This window comes from Podarcis liolepis, assembly GCF_965112155.1.
Source record: "Podarcis liolepis genome assembly, chromosome: 5".
Taxonomy (NCBI): Eukaryota; Metazoa; Chordata; class Lepidosauria; order Squamata; family Lacertidae; genus Podarcis; species Podarcis liolepis.
Window position 1 is genome coordinate 22,914,869 of NC_139556.1, and position 21,171 is coordinate 22,936,039.

Sequence of the window (21,171 nt, forward strand, 5' to 3'; positions counted from 1 at the left end):
TAAAGGAACAAACTTTATTCAAAATATCAAAGTAATACAATAAAAGGCATTAAAAGAGGGAGCTTGGAAAAATATGTACAGGATAGCAAGGAAGGAGTTGGGATGCTAATCTGGAACCTGACTTAAAGAGAAAAACTGAGAGCCCGAAGCACTTCCATCAACGTTCTGCATTTGTCCAGGATTTGTAGCTGAATAATTCCCCGTTGCAGACCAGGGAGTGTAAGTGCTTGATGCCATGAAGAAGTTCCCAGCTGATGGTGGAGGCTGCCTCACCATCTCCGCACCGTAATATGGAACTGGGCCGTTGCTCGCCTGGGAAGTCTCATAAAGCCCAGTTCCACAAAAAGCACCTTGCTGGTAATAAGCAGGGTTCAATTCCAGGGAGCTCTGCTGTTGCGGGGCATACTCTCCTGGTTGCGTGTTGTTGAGAGGTGGCTGCCACAACCCTGCTCCTCCATAGCTTTCAGCATAATGCAAGTTGTGTGGCTGGTAATATTGTTCCGTGTGAATATTTTGGCTGCTTGCTGGACTGCTTCTTGGGCTGCTGTCCAGGCTGCTTCTTGGACAGGTTCTCTCACTGCGGCTATACGGAGCTGCAGCATGGTTCCCGATCCTTATCCTGGAACCTATCCTCTTTGGTGTTCTGGCCCTTCTGTTTTGAAACCAGATCTGAACAGAAGAAAGGAGAGAATCAAATGCCCATTATTTCCAAACAGGTAGGTCATAATTTCACTTTCAGGTACAAAACCAAGCAAAGATTAGTGTATTAGAGTGGGAGAACCTACGTTAACTTGTTTTGTGTTGTGCGAAAGGCATATAGGCGTTATGTTCAAAAGCCTTTATATCCACGATACACCCCCCCAAAAAAAAAATCCCAAGAAAGAGGAAGTTAGCTCTTGAACAAGGCGGCTTTCGCGATAAGCTGAGAGGCACCCGGGTGAACTAAGGCCTTCGACTACGCCAGGATTATTCTGAGCGTTTCAGATTGTTCCAGTATGTGCGGTTTAGGGAAGTCTTGGGAGCCCCCACCATCCCGATTCTTACGTGCACACGATCTTCTTCCATTCCGATGCACCTCGCCAGCGCCTCCCTGGTCTCGTACCCGGGGTACTGGTTCTCTTCAAAGGACTTTTTTAGGAGCTCGATTTGGGCAGGAGTGAAAACGGTCCTTTTTCTCCTATCTCCTCCCACTTTGGGGTAGCTTCCTCCTGGGAAAAGACAAAGAGGCAAATCTGAAGGAAGCGCTCGGGTTAAATTGAAGTGACGCTTGCCGATGTTCCTCCCGACATGGAAAGCTCGGGGCTGCATCGCCTGCACTTTCCCCCAGAATCGGGCGCTGCCTGAGGTTACACTGCGTAAAACGACCCCCGGCTTCAGTGGCAATTCTTTCAACCGCCCCGCTGACCACCCACCCGGCCGAGCGCAGAAGGGCAAAGCCTTCGCTTTTTACAGGAAGGCTTTTGTACCTGACATTGAAATCCACGCACTTTGTGGCCTTTAAATAAACCTCCGCTTGCTCGGAACAAGGCTTGCATGAAAACAAACCAAAGAATTTTAGGTAATACGTTTACGCTCTTATTTCTATGCCTGCCATCGTTTTCCGCAGCCGATCCTAACCACGTTTATTGGGAAATTTAATCCCGTTTATGTGAAAGGGATTTAACAGTCATAAAGTGTGTGTGTAAATGCTTCATGCGGTAAAATGCAGCAAATGCTTCATGTTTACAAGTAAAATATGTGGAAACCAATCTTGCGAAATGTTTCCAACCGAAGACATTTGAGCCCCTGTGTAATCCCTCCCCGGCTACCACAAATGGGTCTTTGAAAGCCTTCCCTACATCCTGACACAGAAACAGAAACAACCTTCCTTTATAAAAAACCCTCGTTTATGAAACCCTGAATTTATATCAATCATTTGAGCAATTTTTTAAAGACAAGTGAACTAAAAATCTTCTTAACAATCCTCTATTCTTACCTCGGCCGGTAGTTTTCATCTTGTAAAAAAGCTGCCTCGCTCTCTTCCAACAAAGCTGGTTTTCGCTTGCAAAATTGCCCTTGCTCCTCAAGGCGCGCTCCAGGTTTCTGGAGTTCGGCGCCTTTATAGCCCCTCCTGGCTGCCAATTGGCCGGCGCGTTTTCCTTGGAGAGAAGCGCTCCACTGGGGAGGCGGCTTTTGGGGAGGAGCGAGTTTCAAATTCACTTTGCAAGCGCTGCTTGACCAATCTAGATGGGCTGGAGCGCACCCTTCCCTTAGCATCACCCCTCAGCAAAACTGGAAAATAGCCCCATAGGCTTGGAGATTTGGGCGCACAGTTGAAGGGAATTGAGAGGATGGGTTGAGGAGTGAGAGAGCCAGACAGAACTGTGGTTTATTTTTAAAAAATATTATTATGAAGCTTTCATTTTACAGACAGAGATGTGCCAAGAAGCCTAGATGCAGCAAGTACACTCTGAAACCCCCAGCGTTTTGAGATGAAGCAGGCGCCTTCACTGCACCCTTTTCGGCGCCTGCTATAAACTTTGTTTCCTTTACCTTTACCTGCAAAAAGTTGCTATGGCTTTTAATCGGTGGTTTTAGCTTCACTGTAATTGCATTTTGCATGTTTTTCACTTTGACTTTTATCGATCATGTTCCTGCTTTCGTAAGCCGCTTAGAGGTTTTCGTTAAGGTTAGGCGGGCCAAAAACTTGAAGGGAAGAATGTGAGTAACACCATTGCAAATAAATGGAGGTCAGTAGGTCTTTCAAGCCCAAGCGGTTGATGTTAGATGCTCAGAGTATTCAGCCCCGGACACATACCACCATAAACAGACATACTTGGATTCCAAGGTTGATGAATCAAAAATAAAAGGCTACTTCACAGCTAATACATGCCGCAATCCCCAGATTTTAATGTTACAGGCGCTTCAGGTTATAGACTCCACTAATGCGAATAAAGTTTTATCTATCAGTCTTGTGAACTGTCCTGAGATATTGTGATGAAGGGTGGAATCTAAATCAAGCAAGCAAGAATTCCCTTATATTCTAGGTAGATGTTCCACCGCTATAATGAAATAATGTGTATCTGAAGAAGTGTGCATACACACGAAAGCTTATACCAAGAACTAACTTAGTTGGTCTTTAAGGTGCTACAGGAAGGAATTTTTTTATTTTCGCTATAATGAAGAATATATTGAGATAAATTGCAACGTATTGAATCCCAAAGGATACAAATAAATGTTTACCAGGAAATTCTGCTAGTCCCTACTGTAAGTACCTTACAGGAACACATATTTAAATCAATTGCCTTCTGCAGAAATATACCCAGCTTCTAAGCGATGATGATGGCAGAAATTAGAGACATTTAATCGTGTCTCTCCCACCCCCAATGTGAGCCCTCTTTTGTTCAGGGATAATCTTTCCCGAGACAGTACTGATATGTTTGCTGAGGTTTCTACATCTTTCTATAACACCCCCAACCTTCACGGAAGCTTTTTTTCAGTAGTAAAAAATGTAGTTCTTACTCGAAAAAAAGTTTCCTTGCCGATTCTGAGTCAGCATACCTATGATGAGGGTTTATAGGTACACTTAGGGAGGGTTCCTTGTGTTAATTTTCTTATGCAAAAATAACAAAGAATGTACCAACGGGGAATCATTAGTGATTAACAAACTGCCAGGGACTGGGAACATTCATTGTATGAGCTGGAAGGTTTCAGAAAGTTTTCAGTTCCTTTGAGGATCGGAAGCAACTATCTTGCCCCGGGTGTAGGGTGGAGTGGCAGGCTAATTGGAAGCCCCAAATCCCTGAAAGGCAGAGGAATATGGCCACGTGAAAGTTGTGGGGATAGAAAGACAGAAAAAGAAATAGTTGAAGTGAAAAGAAAGGAAGCACCAGCAACGTTTGAACGGAAAGCTGGCTTTCACTCAGAATGCAACCCCGTTAGGAACAGAAGTGAACAGCACAAGCAACGCTGACACCAAACCCTACATAAATTAAGCATGAAAGAAACATCGCCACCCATCCCCACTCATATCCCCGCCCTCCACCCCCCTTTTTCTCCCCCTAATGTCTCAACAAATGAAACGGATTTGTAAAAATGCTACATGTAAAAAATACGAGAGACATTACACATACTTCTGTAAAACAAGAAAATCTTTAATAAAAGAAGAAGAAGAAAGAAAGATAATGCGACCCCCTTGCAGTTACAAGCGATAGTGCCTTGAGACTGTGTAGATTCAGGATTTGGTTGCGACGTCTGTCCGGGGCTGAATACTCTGAGCATCTAACATCAACCGCTTGGGCTTGAAAGACCTACTGACTTCTTGGCAAGAGGAGTTTGCCTTCCCTTGATTTGCAATGGTGTTACTCACATTCTTCCCTTCAGGTTTTTTGTCCCGCCTAACCTTAACGAAAACCTCTAAGCGGCTTACGAAAGCAGGAACATGATCGATAAAAGTCAAAGTGAAAAACATGCAAAATGCAATTACAGTGAAGCTAAAACCACCGATTAAAAGGCATAGCAACTTTTTGCAGGTAAAGTAAAGGAAACAAAGTTTATAGCAGGCAAAGTTTTTGCAGGTAAAGTAAAGGAAACAAAGTTTATAGCAGGCGCCGAAAAGGGTGCAGTGAAGGCGCCTTCTTCATTTCAAAAGGCAGGGGGTTTCAGAGTGTACTTGCTGCATCTAGGCTTCTTGGGCAAAGCCTTTCAACATACCTAAGTTTTGGCGCATCTCTGTCTGTACAATGAAAGCCTCATTATAATATATTTTTTTAATAAACCACAGTTGTGTCTGGCTCTCTCGCTCCTCAACCCATTCTCTCAATTCCCTTCTCTTCAACCGTGCGCCCTAATCTCCAAGCCCATGGGGCTATTTTCCAGTTTTGCTAAGGGGTGATGCCAAGGGAAGGGTGCGCTCCAGCCCATCTAGATTGGTCAAGCAGCGCTTGAAAAATGAACTTGAAACTCGCTCCTCCCCAAAAGCCGCCTCCCCATTGGAGCGCTTCTCTCCAAGGAAAACGCGCCGGCCAATTGGCAGCCAGGAGGGGCTATAAAGGCGCCGAACTCCAGAAACCTGGAGCGGGCCTTGAGGAGCAAGGGCAATTTTGGAAGCAAAAACCAGCTTTGTTGGAAGATAACGAGGCAGCGCTTTTGCAAGATGAAAACTACCGGCCGAGGTAAGAATAGAGGATTGTTAAGAAGATTTTTAGTTCACTTGTCTTTAAAAAATTGCTCAAATGGTTGATATAAATTCAGGGTTTCATAAGCGACAGTTTTTAAAATGCAGGGTGTTTCTGTGTCAGGATGTAGGGAAGGCTTTCAAAGACCCATTTGTGGTAGCCGGGGAGGGATTACACAGGGGCTCAAATGTCTTCGGATGGAAACATTTCGCAAGATTGGTTTGCAAATCTTTACTTATAAGCATGAAGCATTTGCTGCATTTTACTGCATGAAGCATTTACATGCACACTTTCTGATTGTTAAATCCCTTTCACATAAACGGGATTAAATTTCCCAATAATCGTGGTTAGGATCGGCTGCGGAAAACGATGGCAGGCATAGAAATAAGCGTAAACTTCTTATTTAAAATTCTTTGGTTTGTTTTCATGCAAGACTTGTTCAGAGCAACCGGAGGTTTATTTAAAATTAGTGTCCATTGTTAAGGCAAAACCAATTCAGGGAGGAAGATCTGCAAGCGTCGCTTCTGTTTAAGCCGAGCCCTTCCTTCAGATTTTCTTTTTTGTCTTTTCCCAGGAGGAAGCCACCCCAAAGTCGGGGGAGAAAGGCGAAAAAGGACTGTTTTCAGCCCATCTCACGTCGAGCTCCTTAAAAAGTCCTTTGCAGAGAACCAGTACCCCGGATACGAGACCAGGGAGGCGCTGGCGAGGTGCATCGGAGTCGAGGAAGATCGTGTGCACGTAAGAATCGGGATGGTGGGGGCTCCCAAGACTTCCCTAAACCGCACATACTGGAAGAATTTGAAACGCTCCGAATAATCCTTGCGTAGTCGAAGGCCTTAGTTCAGCCGTGTGCCTCTCAGCTTATCGCGAAGGCGCCTTGTTCAAGAGCTAACTTCCTCTTTCTTGGTTCTTTTTTTTGGGGGGGGGGCGTATCGTGGGTTCTGGGTTTAAATCATTTTTAAAAAATCTTCAGAGACCCAGCTTAGAAATCTAATTTCTGCTTAGTGCTAAAAGTACATTAAATCTGGTTTTATAGGCTGCCTTAGCAGCCTGATCCAGGTAACACTAACTCCCAAGGTAATGTGCAGAGGACTGCAGCCATAAGCAGCTTGCAAGTTGCAGCTTGCAAGTTGAGCAAGTACTTAGTTCTCTCCTACGGAGAGATTGGCATTTAGAAATATATATATATGTATATATATACACTTCCCTGCCTAGTCCATTACCCCCAGGACACTTGGGAGGCTGAGGCAGAAGACCCCAAACAGGGCACAACAAATGGGTAGGTCTTCTGAGTGAGCCATTTAAAATTACTAAGTTTATTGAACGTTTAAAACAATTGCCAGGCATAAAGTGTTGCCTTCCAGCACAAATGCACACAGAGATGTTAAGTCTTGTATGCAGCCATCCACTTAATCCACAAACGCTTGACAGTTTCTTACATGTGAAGCTCACATCCACACGTTATACTTCAATAGAGCAAGTCTTGTGGAACTGTACACTTGTGCAGCTTTTAAAGGTGCCTTTTTCTGATACTTTAGAACAAAATACAGCCAAATAGCAGTATTTAGTCATTCCAACTTAGAAGCTTTATATTTAACAGTAACTGGAGATTATGTACATGGGATATATGAATGTGGAACTGAAGAGAGTAGAAAAATGCTGCAGAGAACTAAAGAGAAACCCCAGAGGAATAAGCATAATTTATTAAATGTAATTCTCTCTGTTGGATCAAGAAGACATATTCATGGTAACAATGTCTTGTATACTGGTTCTCTCCTTTCTTCTGTTCAGGTCTGGTTTCAAAACAGAAGGGCCAGAACACCAAAGAGGATAGGATCCAGGATAAGGATCGGGAACCATGCTGCAGCTCCTTATAGCCGCGGTGAGAGAACCTGTCCAAGAAGCAGCCTGGACAGCAGCCCAAGAAGCAGCCCAGGAAACAGCCAAAATATTCACACGGAACAATATTACCAGCCACACAACTTGCATTATGCTGAAAGCTACAGAGGAGCAGGGTTGTGGCAGCCACCTCTCAACAACACGCAACCAGGAGAGTGTGCCCCGCAACAGCAGAGTTCCCTGGAATTGAACCCTGCTTATTACCAGCAAGCTGGTTTTTGTGGAACTGGGCTTTGTGAGACTTCCCAGGCGAGCAACTGCCCAGTTCCATATTATGGTGCGGAGATGGTGAGGCAGCCTCCACCATCAGCTGGGAACTTCTTCATGGCATCAAGCACTTACACTCCCTGGTCTGCAACGGGGAATTATTCAGCTACAAATCCTGTACAAATGCAGAACGTTGATGGAAGTGCTTTGGACTCTCAGTTTTTCTCTTTAAGTCAGGTTCCAGATTAGCATCCCAACTCCTTCCTTGCTATCCTGTACATATTTTACAAGCTCCCTCTTTTAATGTATGACTTTGATGTTTTGAATAAACTTTGTTCTTTTAATAGCTTGTCTGGAGTCGTCGTTTAACTTTCCATTTACTGAAACAGTCACATTCCTGTGTGCAAGCTTTATTTTTCCATAGAAAAAAGTCAGTTGTGCGGTACATGTGGTTCTAGAGATAAAAGGTCAGGTCTACTAATGGCTGAATATTCCTGAGACACATTTTAATGCACCAATGGGCTTTCTGTCCCTTTCCTTTTCTTTTTAAGTCTCTGTATCTGAGGCTAGAGTAGGTGGCAATAAATGTGGTGGGAAGTTGCTGTATTTTCTTTGTATGCAAAAGTATATTTGCAGATCCTGCTATAAGTAGATTTAGTAACACTTTTCTGTGTTAAAAAGTTTGGTTTCCATTCATGAGTCTTCCATTTTTTAAAAAACAGAACTTTGAGATGGGGATATAAGGTTTAATTGATTTTTCTACCATGAGTGTGTTAAGTTGCTCTCCAAAGCTTTAAAGACATCTAAGTTTAACTTGTATGTGCCTTAGCCTGCAACATGGGCATTTATATCTATTAAAAACTTTGTGGGGGGATATTTTGAACACTTTATTTCATTTTCTTGCCCTTATCCCCCCCCTTCAAGGTTTGTGCTCTACTGCCTTCAATGAAGCCTTATGGGTTGCCTGTGAACTAGATTGTGTCCAATACAGTTTGCCTTCTGTGACGTTCAGCCTTGATTTAACCAGGTTTAGTCATAATGAAATAAGTCAGTTAATTTTAGATTCTTAATTGGATCCTCTTAGGACAACTAATTTAGAAGTAGTCCCACTGAACTTACTAATACACAACCAACAACAGCTGCAACATGCTCCCCGCCCGACGCCCAGCAAAAACCCTGAAACAACTGAGCCTAAGAGTATAAAGCTATCAACGCCTAAGACATCTCCAAATGGTTTTTTCAGGGTTTTTCACAAATAATGCTACATTATTTACCAATATCATTATGTTCCCTGTTCATTTGATTATATATTCAGATCTAAATGGTTCTGCTTATGGGTCAGTGGAAAGTGGGAACAGCAGTGGGGATAGAGGACATCTCTGTTGAGTACCTCTACATAATCTGCGTGAGTCTGAATTTACTCCATTCACTGAGATATAGGCTTTAGGCTTGGAATATATGACAAATCCACATCATAAAACCTCACCTGCCCAGTCCACTATATTTCTCAACACTGCACTATGGAATTTAATGGGGCTGGGCGCTAGATTGGGCAGATCATACTGAATCTAGTGGATTTGTCCTACCCTGCCCTGCCCCTTTAGTCCTACCCTGATATAGGACCAGATCTGGCTTGGGTGTGACCTAGGTTGGGATAGGGCTGATCTGGGTCCACATCTTAATTTGTGTGTGTGTGTGTGTGTGTGTGTGTGTGTGTGTGTGTGTGTGTAAGCACAGCCCTGGAATGACTCAAGATGTGATTATGGCTGCCAACCTAGATGGCTTTCTCAAGAGATTAGGCAAATTCATGAATGCTAAGACTATCAGTGGCTACTAATCGTTATGGATATATGCTATCAGAGGCATATCAATTTCTGGGAAAGAACAGGGCGAAAGGGTACTCACCTGACCTGTGTCCTGCTTTTGGAATTGCATAGTGATATGGTTTGCTACTGTGTAGAGCAGAATGCTTGGAAAACCTGGCATTCTCCTAAACAGACCTCATATACAGAAAGGTGGTCACATATGCACAAATTAGATGTGATACAAGAGATCTATGAATAAAATAGCTACAAGTAGTTCTTTAGTTGCCAACTGACCTGATCTTCTTCCTGAATCATTTGCAGTTAAAGAAATAAAAACAAGCATTTAATGCATGCAGTTAAAAAACCAACCAACCATATCCTTGACTTCAGAAGATGCACTCAGTCTATACTGATTCTGTATGTCCCTCATCCCTAAAAAAGAAAAGAAAAAAGAGCTGCTTTCTCTTTTGGAGATGAAGAGTACTCTATCCATTGTAAATAAGCGCAATTAAAAGCAAAAGTAGGCATGCTGGCCCATTAGAAAACAACAACAACAACTCCACAATCCACAGTAGGGTAATGTGTTTCACAAAGCAGGGGGTGAGGGAGATCAGAGTTTCTTTCTTATTTAAGCACAAAAAGATGTTGTAATCATGACCTGCAAGATAAAGACAACAGACTGAGATGCCATTCATTTGAGGCAGTAGAATCTAGCACAAAAGTTAGCACCCATTTCACAATGGCTTTTTCAGATTACCATTTCAATCCGTAAGCATTCATTGTAAAATTGGTGCAAGGCGAATCTTTGCAATCCTGCAAAACCAGCAGAAGAGTCTTGTAGCACCTGAAAGATTAACAAATTTATTATGACACACACAATATAATTCAATTCATTGGATGCATAAAGTATTATCCTGAGTTGCAGGGACACAATTGGTGGGGAGCTTGTAAAAAGATATCAGAGGGAAAAACAGTAGTTGATAACACAGACCTCCTTGCACTGGTAAGCCAGTTTTTAGCACATCCAGTGTGGTTTTAAAAAACGTAAACCCAGCCCTTATTAGAATCATAGAATCATAGAGTTGGAAGAGACCACAAGGGCCATCGAGTCCAACCCCCTGCCAAGCAGGAAACACCATCAGAGCACTCCTGACATATGGTTGTCAAGCCTCTGCTTAAAGACCTCCAAAGTAGGAGACTCCACCACACTCCTTGGCAGCAAATTCCACTGTCGAACAGCTCTTACTGTCAGGAAGTTCTTCCTAATGTTTAGGTGGAATCTTCTTTCTTGTAGTTTGGATCCATTGCTCCGTGTCCGCTTCTCTGGAGCAGCAGAAAACAACCTTTCTCCCTCCTCTATGTGACATCCTTTTATATATTTGAACATGGCTATCATACCACCCCTTAACCTCCTCTTCTCCAGGCTAAACATGCCCATCTCCCTTAGCCGTTCCTCATAAGGCATCGTTTCCAGGCCTTTGACCATTTTGGTTGCCCTCCTCTGGACACGTTCCAGTTTGTCAGTGTCCTTCTTGAATTGTGGTGCCCAGAACTGGACACAGTACTCCAGGTGTGGTCTGACCAGAGCAGAATACAGTGGCACTATTACTTCCCTTGATCTAGATGCTATACTCCTATTGATGCAGCCCTATTGATATTGTATTGATTCCATCTGCAAATAATAGCACTGGTGCGTTGTAATTCAGTGGTCTCATGGTTTGAGGTCACTTCATTCAATAATGAAGGTCAGTGACAGAGCATCCTGAGAAGCTGAAATGTTCCCTCATTGGCTTTTCTATACTGCCATTTCAGATTTGTGCTCATTCATTCTTTTGCATAGACCAGCTAGAAGGCAACTGATGGCATATATTACTTTGGAAGATGAGCAGGTGAATTAGCCCCTCAGGTTGTATTGACATTCTTAGCTCCTGTAATAATTATGTTAAACTAGATATGGGAATAAAGTTGGTACCTGGCTCTGCCACAGCGTCTGGTTCCTCTTGTTCACAATCCTGTTATATGGCCCGTTACTCATAAAGAGGTGTTTTTAGGTTAATGGGCTGTCACCCAAGGCCTGTGATAGGAAAGTGTCACCAATGCATCTCAGATAGAAGAGAGGCTTTCAGTTCTGTAGTCACTCTTATTTTATAACAGATTGAACTAAGTAGGTAATTGACCTGATGTGATCAATCCTCTCCTCTGAACAGGTTAACCAAAACTGGATGATTACCAAAGTCTCAGAGCTGTTTGGAGAGTATCAGAAAAGGATAAAATACACCTGAATAAAAAAGGCATTCACAGCCATAACTGCAAGGAAAGCTTATTTTTTATTTCATTTTTAAAATTAAGATTACAATCCTAAACACACTATGGAGTAAGTCCCATTTAATTCAGTGGATTTTATTTCTGTCGCACACGTATTTAGTCTATAAGAAGGTGACAGTACACAGGGTTTTTTAAAACCATATAGTGAGAAAACCCCCTTATAAAATATGGGAGAATATATAAAGAAATACTAGAACCTAAGACCTCACCGACAGAAGCCATGGCAGTAAAAAAGAAAAATTTGAAAGGAGACTGGCCAATGTATAGAATATTAGAAGAAAACAATAACAAATTGACACTGAAGAATTTTGAAGAAATTAAGTTGTACCTGACGGATTAGTTCCAATATTTTCAATTAAATTAAAGATTAAGTATAGATTAAGAAAAAGGATTTGAAAATGAGACATCAGATTTGGAAAAAGAACTAATCCAATCCAAAGGAAAAAATATTTCAAAAATGTACAATCTATATCTTGAGTGGGAGGTAAAAGAAAAGGTAAAAGAAAGGGGTGATAGTGTGTTGAGCCCAAGAACTTGGATATAATATTCACATGAACCAGTGGGAGAAATTATGGAAGGTGGACATGAAGTTTACAGTGTGCTATAATCTTAGAGAAAACATCATGAAAATGATGTACAGATGGCACCTTACGCCGATCAAGTTGTATTAAAATAGATCAGAAGTGTGCTGGAGATGCAAAAAGGGTAAAGGTTTGTATATGCATATGTGGTGGGAATTATACAGTAATGAATTAAAAAAGATACTAAAATTCCCATTTACAAAGAGACCAGACTAGAAGCCTTCTTTTTAGGAATAATGTCAACAGAAATTTTTAAAAATAGCAGACCACTCTTCATGTACGCAACAACAGCAGCCATGATCCTGGTGGCAAAGTGAAAAGACCCCTCACAAAAACTGAATGGCAGGTTAAAATGATACAATACTTATAATTGGCAAGGATGGCAGTGAGAGTTAGAGGATACCCGATGCAGAATATCAATAAGGAATGGATAGTATTTAAAGAATATTTAAAAAACTATTGTGATAACAAAAACCTCCTGGCAGATCTTGAGTGACTCTTGTAATATAAAGGTGAAAAACAATAGAACTTTGATAAGATTTTGGAAAACAGAACAACAATAAGGTACTGTGTGATAAATAACAAAATGAGAAATAGTACAATGAGAATAATTGGAATTATATTTTAATTACTTTAATTTTTTATCTTTACCTTTTTCTTTAATTTCCTTTTTCCTCTTTCTTTGAAAAGTAGTTGTAGATTGTAAGGATGTAGTGTGTGATGTAAATATTTTATTGTTGTGTGCTCTTATGTAGGTTAATATTGATTGTTTAATAGTTAATAATCATAATAATGATTACACTGTAAATTTTAATGATAGGGTTGTCACCTGTTCATGATTTTTATGGGTTGCTCATATTTTGAGACCACAAGGAAATAATATTACAGAGTTCGTTGTTTGTTTGGTTTATCATTCTTGTTGCGTCCCAACAGTCTTCAATGAGTGTGTTTTCATAGATTTCCAAACTATGCATTTAATGGAGGAAATGGTTTCTGATGGTAGGGTCTTTTTAAACTACCCATTTGTTGCTTGTAGAAAAACAATAGGATTCTAGCATTGTAGGGGATTGGAAGAGATGACCCTCATGGTACCTTCAAACTTCTACGATTCTATAATACCGACATTATTTTGGAAGACCTACTTTGAAAAAAGAAAATTGCTGTGAAGAATATCATGGTGTTATGACCATTAATCAATGATTACCTTTGTTTCCAAGTTCTTATTTAAAACAGCTATGACTCAGGAAGTCCATGGTTCAATTCTAATGTCTGCTAAAAGCTCACTAATGTCACAATCCAATGCACACACTGCTCTCAGAGTAAACCCCGTAAGACACAGGCTATGTAGACATTAGTGGATTAAAACACATTGAGGTCATGCCCCCCCTGCTGTGTTTCACATCATTTTAGCACATTGCTGTACATACCAGATAAAGGGTTTAGGTCTGATGTCTTCATCTGATGTGAATTACCTGTTTGGTTTCCTCTTGCCTGCAACTCCTATCCACAAAGCTGTCATCTGCTCAAGTGCAACAACTGTCTGAAATGCACACACCTCAGCTTAATTGAAAAGTGAATGTGGATTATGTTTTTGACATGGTGGGAAACTGGTTTCAGGGCAAATGTATGAAACAGCAGCATTTCTCAATAAACTTTGGAATAGATATGGATTGTGGGAAGTGTCATGCATACATGCGGTGGGAATTCTCTGGAGCCACAGTAAATGGTAATGTGTACACAGCCAAAGATAAGTCTGGGATGTAAGCTCTAGGTGGCCTTGAGCAAGATCCCCTGCCCCCCTGACCTTTGCAGCTGCGATAATGCTGATCTATCTTACAGGGTTGTTTAAGGATTGCAGAAAGGTATTTTTGCTCAAATGCATTAAATTAAAATCTTCATAATCATAACCTGATCGTAATCAGCCTCCTGATGTGACTCCTTGGCGTGCCCACAACTTGTCAAGGTTAAAAAGTGATAACTTTACATTTGAGAAAAGCTTGTACATCAGATTTTAAAACAAAAACCAACTTCTTATAATTGCAACAGTAGAAGTTGGCCTTCTCCCAAGCTGGTGCCCTTCAGTTGGACTACAACTGGTTTGCTGGCTGCGGCTGATGTGAGCTCCAGTCCAAAACATCTGGAGGGCACCAGCTTGGGAAAGCCTGAGACGAGTAGTGACTGCCAACAGAAAGTTGTGGTGTTCCTGTTCAGGGCTCCAGTGAGCCTTAATTAGGAACCACATAGTGGTCTTTGGAGTGCACAGGAGTACAGGGTGGCAGGGTGCACCTTTACCCTCTACTCTTTGAAATTACTATTATTATTTATTGCATTTATATTCCCACAAGTGTCAGTTCCTAGTTTTTAAGACTTCACCGCCCTGCGGCTCCAGTCCATACACTTTGCCATAGTTGAAGGACGCTGTTGCAGGATCCCCTACGAGCAGAGAGCTTGCTCATGGGGATGTGGTGTGTCTGAGGGTTTATCCCTCTACAATGCCGGCTCACCCATGAGGTGAGGTGACTGCCGGGCGACAGGATCCACCGCCCTATTCCTGATGTAAATCTTCCCGAGGGGGAGGTGCCATTTTGGGGTCCGCTTCAGGTGCCAAAATGTCTTGGGCTGGCCCCGCCCCACTCCTTGCCGGTTTGCCCAATCTATTCAAGGACTCCAGCAGACTTATTCAGTTATTTAAAACTCCCAGCGTATTGATTGGGTATTCCGTTAACTTTTTATTATGGGACAGCCCTCCTGGACACCTCTGAAAAATTGGCCTGTTTTGCCAAAGAGCAGCAACTTTGAGGAGAAATGACTGTGGAGACGAGACGGCAAGTTACATTCTCTAGGGAAGCAAACTCTCCGTCTGACAGAACGTCTGGTTTAAATGATTCTTTTATCCTTGTAATGTATTTTATTCTGCCTTGATTTTCTCTTCTGCGTTTTATCTTTTGTAATGGCTTTGGGCTGACAAAATTAATAAGTGATGAATAACAACAACAACAATATAGTCTTTTGTCCCTGTTCTGACAGGGGAAAGGGGTGCTGGAAGGGGTGTCACCCTCAGGGCCGGATTTAGGTTGATGAGGCCCTAAGCTACTGAAGGTAACAGGGCCCTTTATATGTCCAGCTGTCCTTTGTCAATAACAAACTGTCGCTGTTTTTTTGTGTTGAATATATGCTATATGGTAATTTATGGACCTAATGGGAATCTAAAGCCATTTGAACATAACAAAATATGCAGAATGTAGGCACCCTACATATTGCTGTTGTTGTTTAGTCGTGTCCGACTCTTCGTGACCCCATGGACCAAAGCACGCCAGGCACTCCTGTCTTCCACTGCCTCCCACATATTGGTCAAACTCATGTTAGTAGCTTCGAGAACACTGTCCAACCATCTCGTCCTCTGTCGTCCCCTTCTCCTTGTTCCCTCAATCATTCCTAACATCAGGGTCTTTTCTTTTTTATAAATATTTTTATTAAGTTTTCTTGTACATAGTCAGAAATGTAATACAGAAAAGAAGAAAAGAAACAAAAAAAGAAAAAGAAGTATATAAAAAGTCCAACCTTCCAAACCGTTTTTACCAATCCAACTAGACTTCCCCACATCTTCCAAACCCTGCGTTCCTTACAATAAAAACATCAGCAAATTGTTACCTTGTTTCATACCTTACTGTATCTTTCCAGTATTATGTTTCTAAATCCACAATACTGTTTCTCAATCACTTATACCTTAAAATAAACATAATAAAATTACTTCAAATTTCCACCTTGTCTTTCTTAATAACTTAATTTCCAGTTCATCAAATCTAGTTGCTGAAGCTAAAGTTTCCAAATCATGCACATTCTTAACATTCGTACAGCTTATAGTATTTTTGCAAATAGTCCTTAATTTTTTTCCAGTCCTCTTCCATTGTTTCTTCTCCCAAATCTCGGATTCTGCCAGTCATTTCAGCCAATTCCATATAGTCCATCAATTGCGTCTGCCACTCTTCCAGTGTGGGTTGATCTTGTATCTTCCAGTACTTTGCGATAAGAATTCTTGCTGCTGTAGTTGCATACATAAAAAAAGTTCTATCCTTCTTTGACACCTTCTGGCCGACAATGCCCAGGAGGAAGGCCTCTGGTTTCTTGGGAAAGGTGTACTTGAACACCTTTTTTAACTCATTATAGATCATTTCCCAGAAGGCCTTCACTTTTGGGCAGGTCCACCAGAGGTGAAAGAATGTCCCTTCAGCCTCCTTACATTTCCAACATTTATTGTCAGACAGATGATATATCTTAGCAAGCTTGACTGGGGTCATGTACCACCTATATATCATTTTCATAATGTTTTCCTTCAAGGCATTACATGCCGTGAATTTTATTCCGGTGGTCCATAACCTTTCCCAGTCTTCAAACATAATGTTATACCCAACATCCTGTGCCCATTTTATCATGGCTGATTTGACTGCCTCATCTTGTGTGTTCCATTTAAGCAGCAAGTTATACATTCTCGAAAGTATCTTAGTTTTTGGTTCTAACAATTCCGTCTCTAATTTCGATTTATCCACCTGGAACCCAACTTTTTTGTCTATTTTGAAAACCTCTTGAATTTGAGCGTAATGTAACCAATCTCGCACCTTATTCTTTAATTTCTCCAAGCTCTGCAGCCTCCAATTGTCTCCAATTTTTTCTATTATTTCCCAATATTTCGGCCAATTGGCCTCCATATTGGGTCTTTTTCGAGCCATGGCCTCCACCTAACATCAGGGTCTTTTCCAGGGAGTCTTCTCTTCTCATGAGGTGGCCAAAGTACTGGAGTCTCAGCTTCAGGATCTGTCCTTCCAGTTGAGCACTCAGGGCTGATTTCCTTCAGAATGGAGAGGTTTGATCTTCTTGCAGTCCATGGGACTCTCAAGAGTCTCCTCCAGCACCATAATTCAAAAGCATCAATTCTTTGGCAATCAGCCTTCTTTATGGTCCGGCTCTCACTTCCAAACATCACTACTGGGAAAACCATGGTTTTAACTATATGGACCTTTGTCGGCAAGGTGATGTCTCTGCTTTTTAAGATGCTGTCTAGGTTTGTCTCATATATATGTGTATATATATATATATATATATGACTATATATATATATATATATATATATATATATATATATATAGGACCCTATATATATAAATGAGCAAACCAGTGATATTTTAGGGAGCATGCTAGCAGGCGGGGCCCATTACTTACACAACACAAAACACTGTTGCTGTATGTAAGTTTATTTTTATTTTACCTGTTTTTTATCTTATATTTTGGAAATGTACAACCAGTTTTTCCCCCTTTATTTTTTTTGGGGGGGGGGCCCGCAAGAGAGTGGAGCCCTAAGCTATAGCTTCTTTAGCTTAAACGTAAATCCGGCACTGAGTCACCCTATAGCTGCGTCTGAAACGCTTTGTATTGCTCAGGGAAGGGAAGGGCTGAGGCTGCTTTGGACTCGTAACACCCAAAAATCCCCTGTGCAAAACATTCCTCGGGGTAACCTGGGCGCCAACCGCCGACCCGTTTCAAATATCCCGGCTGATATGGTTTCCGCCCACCTCCCTCCGGTGCCTCAGGCATTGCCTTCCTTTCCTCTCTTCCCCAGATCTCGGTCCCCCCGGAACAAATGGTCGCGCGCCGTTGTTTCCGGGAGGAGCCAGGAGAAGTGAGCACCGGCAACCACACGCTTCTTCCGTCTGGGCTGCCCATGAGGAGGAAGGAGTCGTCTGGTAAGCCGAGCTCGGTGGTTTCTGTCCCGGGAATTATTGCTGTTGTCCGAGAAATCCTGACCCTCCCCCCGCGGTAGAAGCGATTTCTCCGAACCATAAGCCGTAAGAAAATCGCTTCTAGGAATGGTAGGAGAAATACTAAGGCAGAGTATTTAAAAACGCGGATCATATCCGGGATGGCGAGCAAAGCGCTCATCCACGTGTAAGGCTAAGAAAATCAATGCTGCTCCCGAACGAAGCACCTCTTCCAAGGCTTGCGAGTTTCTGGCCTCTCGCTTCCCCCGCACGGTTCATTAATAAAGTGCTGTCCCTATTTTGTCTTCCGGGAAGAGGTGCTGAATCGATGCTGGCTAGAAATCGGACCTGCGTGGTGCTACTCGGTTTGCCATTCTTCAGGTTTCATCTCCGCCTTCCAGCTGGCAAAAGAATAGCTGTTAGTGGGGAATGTTGCGTGAGCACCTAGGGTTCTGTTTACCTGCGATTATTTATTATGCTGTTTAATACACACAATCCCTGGTTTACATGAGATGCTTTAACCAAGATACAAGTACTATTCCAATATATTTTTTTAAAAAAATTAAAAACAAAACATTGTGGTAAAACTTGGTGCAGGGCTGGAAGAACCAGGTCGGGGAACAGTGGGAAGGCACGCTCTGCCTCCCCGCTGTCCCCCAAGTGCGCTGATCCCGGGACTGCAGGCAGCTCTGCGCCGCCATCGGGAGCGGGGTGGGGCTTCGCCCCCGGCTCCCGGTGGCCGTGCAGAGCTGCGCTGATCCCGGGACGGCAGGCAGCTCTGCGCAACCCTCGGAGCCGGTCTCCCGAGGGTTGCGCAGAGCTTCCTGTAGCCTGGAGAGCGAGAGGGGTCGGTGCGCACCGACCCCTCTCGCTCTCCAGGCTTCAGCGAAAGCCTGCATTCGCCCCATAGGACACACCCAGATTTCCCCTTCATTTTTGGAGGGGAAAAAGTGCGTCCTATAGGGCGAAAAATACGGTAAGTTCTTAAACCAAGGTACCACTGTACAGCTAGCAATGCTGCCTCCTGAAGAACTTAATGATTGGTTGGAAGCAAAGAAGGGGAGGCAATATAAGGGGAAGCAGACTACTTGTTTCAAGTTATTTAGGGTTTTATATGGCAATAGCAAGACCTTGAACATGGGTTTGGAGCTAACCTCCCCTGATGTGTGCAGTAGGATTTAATTCCAAGTAAACATGGGTGTGTGTGTTCAGACCACACTTTGTGTGGAAGCTAGTATTTTACTAGCTAAAGTGAGCAAACATTCTCCTCCACTTTTATTCCACCCAAGTGGATATACAAAGGGAAAACAGTCAGTTGCCACCTACTGAAAGTTGGGAATTAGGTCATTTTATTTTATCATCTTTGTTTTAGACAGTTGTTGAAGCACCTTCACTTCTCACCCAATGAATGATGCATATTATACATAGTACATTTGTTTGTTTATCTTAACATTACATTGGTAAAAACAGGTATTTTGCCCTGAGTGATAGAACACCAAGAAAAGCGATGGAGGAAAACGATAAGAAACATCACCGCAAGAGACATAGTGGGCCAAAGGCTGGCAAGAAAAGGAAGCGTCATTTGAAAGACTTAGGGCTTGAAGATGAGGAGGATGCCCGGAAAAGAAACCCAAAGGCCTTTGCGGTCCAATCTGCAGTCAAGATGGCCAGAACTTTCCACAGGTGTGGAACTGCTAGACTTTGTTAGCATACTGGTTTGCTCCTCCCTGTTAGAATGCTTTATTCTTACATTTAGCGTTTTCAGCTGCAGGTTGTGTTCTTCAGCTTAGAATTTGTAACTGTATAACACTCTGAGCTGTCTTCATATATATTCACATGATAGATCTCTCTCCATTTTGGTATGATGTATTTTTTCTTAATCTATATCCTGTTCTTTAGGGAAACCAGCTTTTTAGCCTCACAATAATCTTATGAGAATGATTACACTGAGTAACTAGCTGATGACTGTCCACATCTAGGTCCATGAGTTGCAGCTGATCTTTTAGTTCTCATGGTGCTGTATAGGACTCCCAAATCATTTCCATGTAATTTTATGGGACTCAATGCAATCCTGATGTGAATGGATGTAATTAGATGGCATGAGATAATTTCCTTGGATTCCAGGCTGTTGTGGTACATGCAGGGTGGGGGGAGGAATTTGAGGATGGGTGAATATTTGGTCTGAACAACTGGTGTTATTCTTGTTTTTCTGTGTGGCAGGGCACTTGTTCTGTCTACTTTGTAGCTTACAGTAAACGTTATTCTTAAAAACAGGACCCAGGATTTGAAGACGAAAAAACATCACATTCCAGTGGTTGACCGCACTCCATTAGATCCTCCTCCTGTCGTTGTGGTTGTGGTTGGCCCTCCGAAAGTTGGAAAGAGCACCTTGATAAAATGTCTTATTAAGAATTTCACCAGACAGAAGTTAGTTGAAATCCGGGGTCCTGTAACAATTGTGTCAGGTAAGAACTGACCCACATTAACAAAAGCTTATGTACATGTGTGTGTTTGGTTTATGTTTAAAATAATCCTCAGTTCAGACCTACTAACAGTTGGATTTTTTTAAGTACTGTTGATTTTCATGGAAGAAAATGGAAGTGCTTACTGAGTTCTGCTGTTTTGAAATAATTGTGGCTTTAAAGTACATTACTTTGACTGGACCATGCCCTACATAAAAAAATCTATACTTAAAAGCTTGGGAGAATGGTACAGCTTTTATCTAGTGCCTGAAAGTTAGACTAGTTGAGTGTTCTTGGGGAGTGTCCACAAATGGGGTGCCACCACAGAGAAGGCCCATTGGCCCTTTGCCTCCTGCTGCATTTTGGATGGGAGGAAGTACTTGGAGCCAGGGCATCCAATGATCATGAATAGACAGGTGGTCCATATTTGTCTGAAAAGCAAGAACATAATTAGAGGAGTGAAGTGTACTGTACATAATCATATGTGCTATAAGAAAATTTGAATAAACTAAAATCAGCCAAAATCACTTTAATTTCCCTGCTGGCCTATCTGATTTTGACAGGAAACCAATTATCACAGGGTAGTGTGATCTGATGTTCTCAATCAATGAGCTGAAAAGTATTGTCACACTTTTAATGGTAGTACTAAAATCTGTCATGTTTTGCTCTTCACCTTTGTTTACAGGTAAAAAGCGTAGGCTTACCATAATTGAATGTGGATGTGATATTAATACAATGATTGATCTAGCTAAAGTTGCCGATCTGGTGAGTTGTATCAGTATATGACAAGCTTTTCTTGCTATAAAACAACATATGCTAATTATAAACTTGGGAAAACATCATACACTAATTACAAGATGGATACAAGTCAAACTGTATATTTCTCTAGAGCTGAGCTCTATAAGCAGTAGTTATACACTGCAATTCTATGTGTGTGCTTAGAAAAAAGACCTATTCAGTGAATAAATTGGACTGATATACTG

The 21,171-nt window shown here is 42.0% G+C and overlaps 3 protein-coding genes across 9 annotated transcripts in view; 2 read left to right on the forward strand and 1 right to left on the reverse strand.

Annotated features, from left to right (window-relative positions):
* Window positions 1–21,171, reverse strand: part of LOC310706573 (uncharacterized protein) — a 23,713-nt gene continuing 2,542 nt past the window's right edge. The window contains exons 1-6 of one of the 6 annotated variants that reach the window (XM_083502832.1): window positions 11,040–11,474; window positions 9,825–9,911; window positions 9,441–9,499; window positions 9,168–9,252; window positions 1,045–1,208; window positions 1–669 (exon numbers count right to left, since the gene is read on the reverse strand). In XM_083502832.1, coding sequence (XP_083358958.1) covers window positions 106–669; window positions 1,045–1,208; window positions 9,168–9,252; window positions 9,441–9,497 — 870 coding nt within the window. In that variant the 5' untranslated portion in view covers window positions 9,498–9,499; window positions 9,825–9,911; window positions 11,040–11,474 and the 3' untranslated portion in view covers window positions 1–105. Of the gene's footprint in view, window positions 670–1,044; window positions 1,209–1,975; window positions 2,316–6,838; window positions 9,912–11,039; window positions 11,503–21,171 lie in introns of those variants that run through there. The other 5 variants (XM_083502831.1, XM_083502833.1, XR_014525924.1 and 2 more) reach the window with 5 other exon arrangements.
* LOC310707847 (uncharacterized protein) lies at window positions 5,526–7,606 on the forward strand (the record flags this gene model as incomplete). The annotated part of the gene is made up of 3 exons (XM_083505307.1): window positions 5,526–5,532; window positions 5,731–5,894; window positions 6,948–7,606. The coding sequence occupies 3 exons, from the start codon at window positions 5,526–5,528 to the stop codon at window positions 7,509–7,511; spliced, it is 735 nt and encodes a 244-aa protein (XP_083361433.1). The 3' UTR covers window positions 7,512–7,606.
* BMS1 (BMS1 ribosome biogenesis factor) overlaps window positions 17,585–21,171 on the forward strand; it is a 24,640-nt gene continuing 21,053 nt past the window's right edge. Inside the window, exons 1-4 of one of the 2 annotated variants that reach the window (XM_083502370.1) lie at window positions 17,585–17,711; window positions 19,197–19,409; window positions 20,001–20,191; window positions 20,874–20,953. In XM_083502370.1, coding sequence (XP_083358496.1) covers window positions 19,234–19,409; window positions 20,001–20,191; window positions 20,874–20,953 — 447 coding nt within the window. In that variant the 5' untranslated portion in view covers window positions 17,585–17,711; window positions 19,197–19,233. Of the gene's footprint in view, window positions 17,838–19,196; window positions 19,410–20,000; window positions 20,192–20,873; window positions 20,954–21,171 lie in introns of both variants that reach the window. The other variant, XM_083502371.1, reaches the window with a different exon arrangement.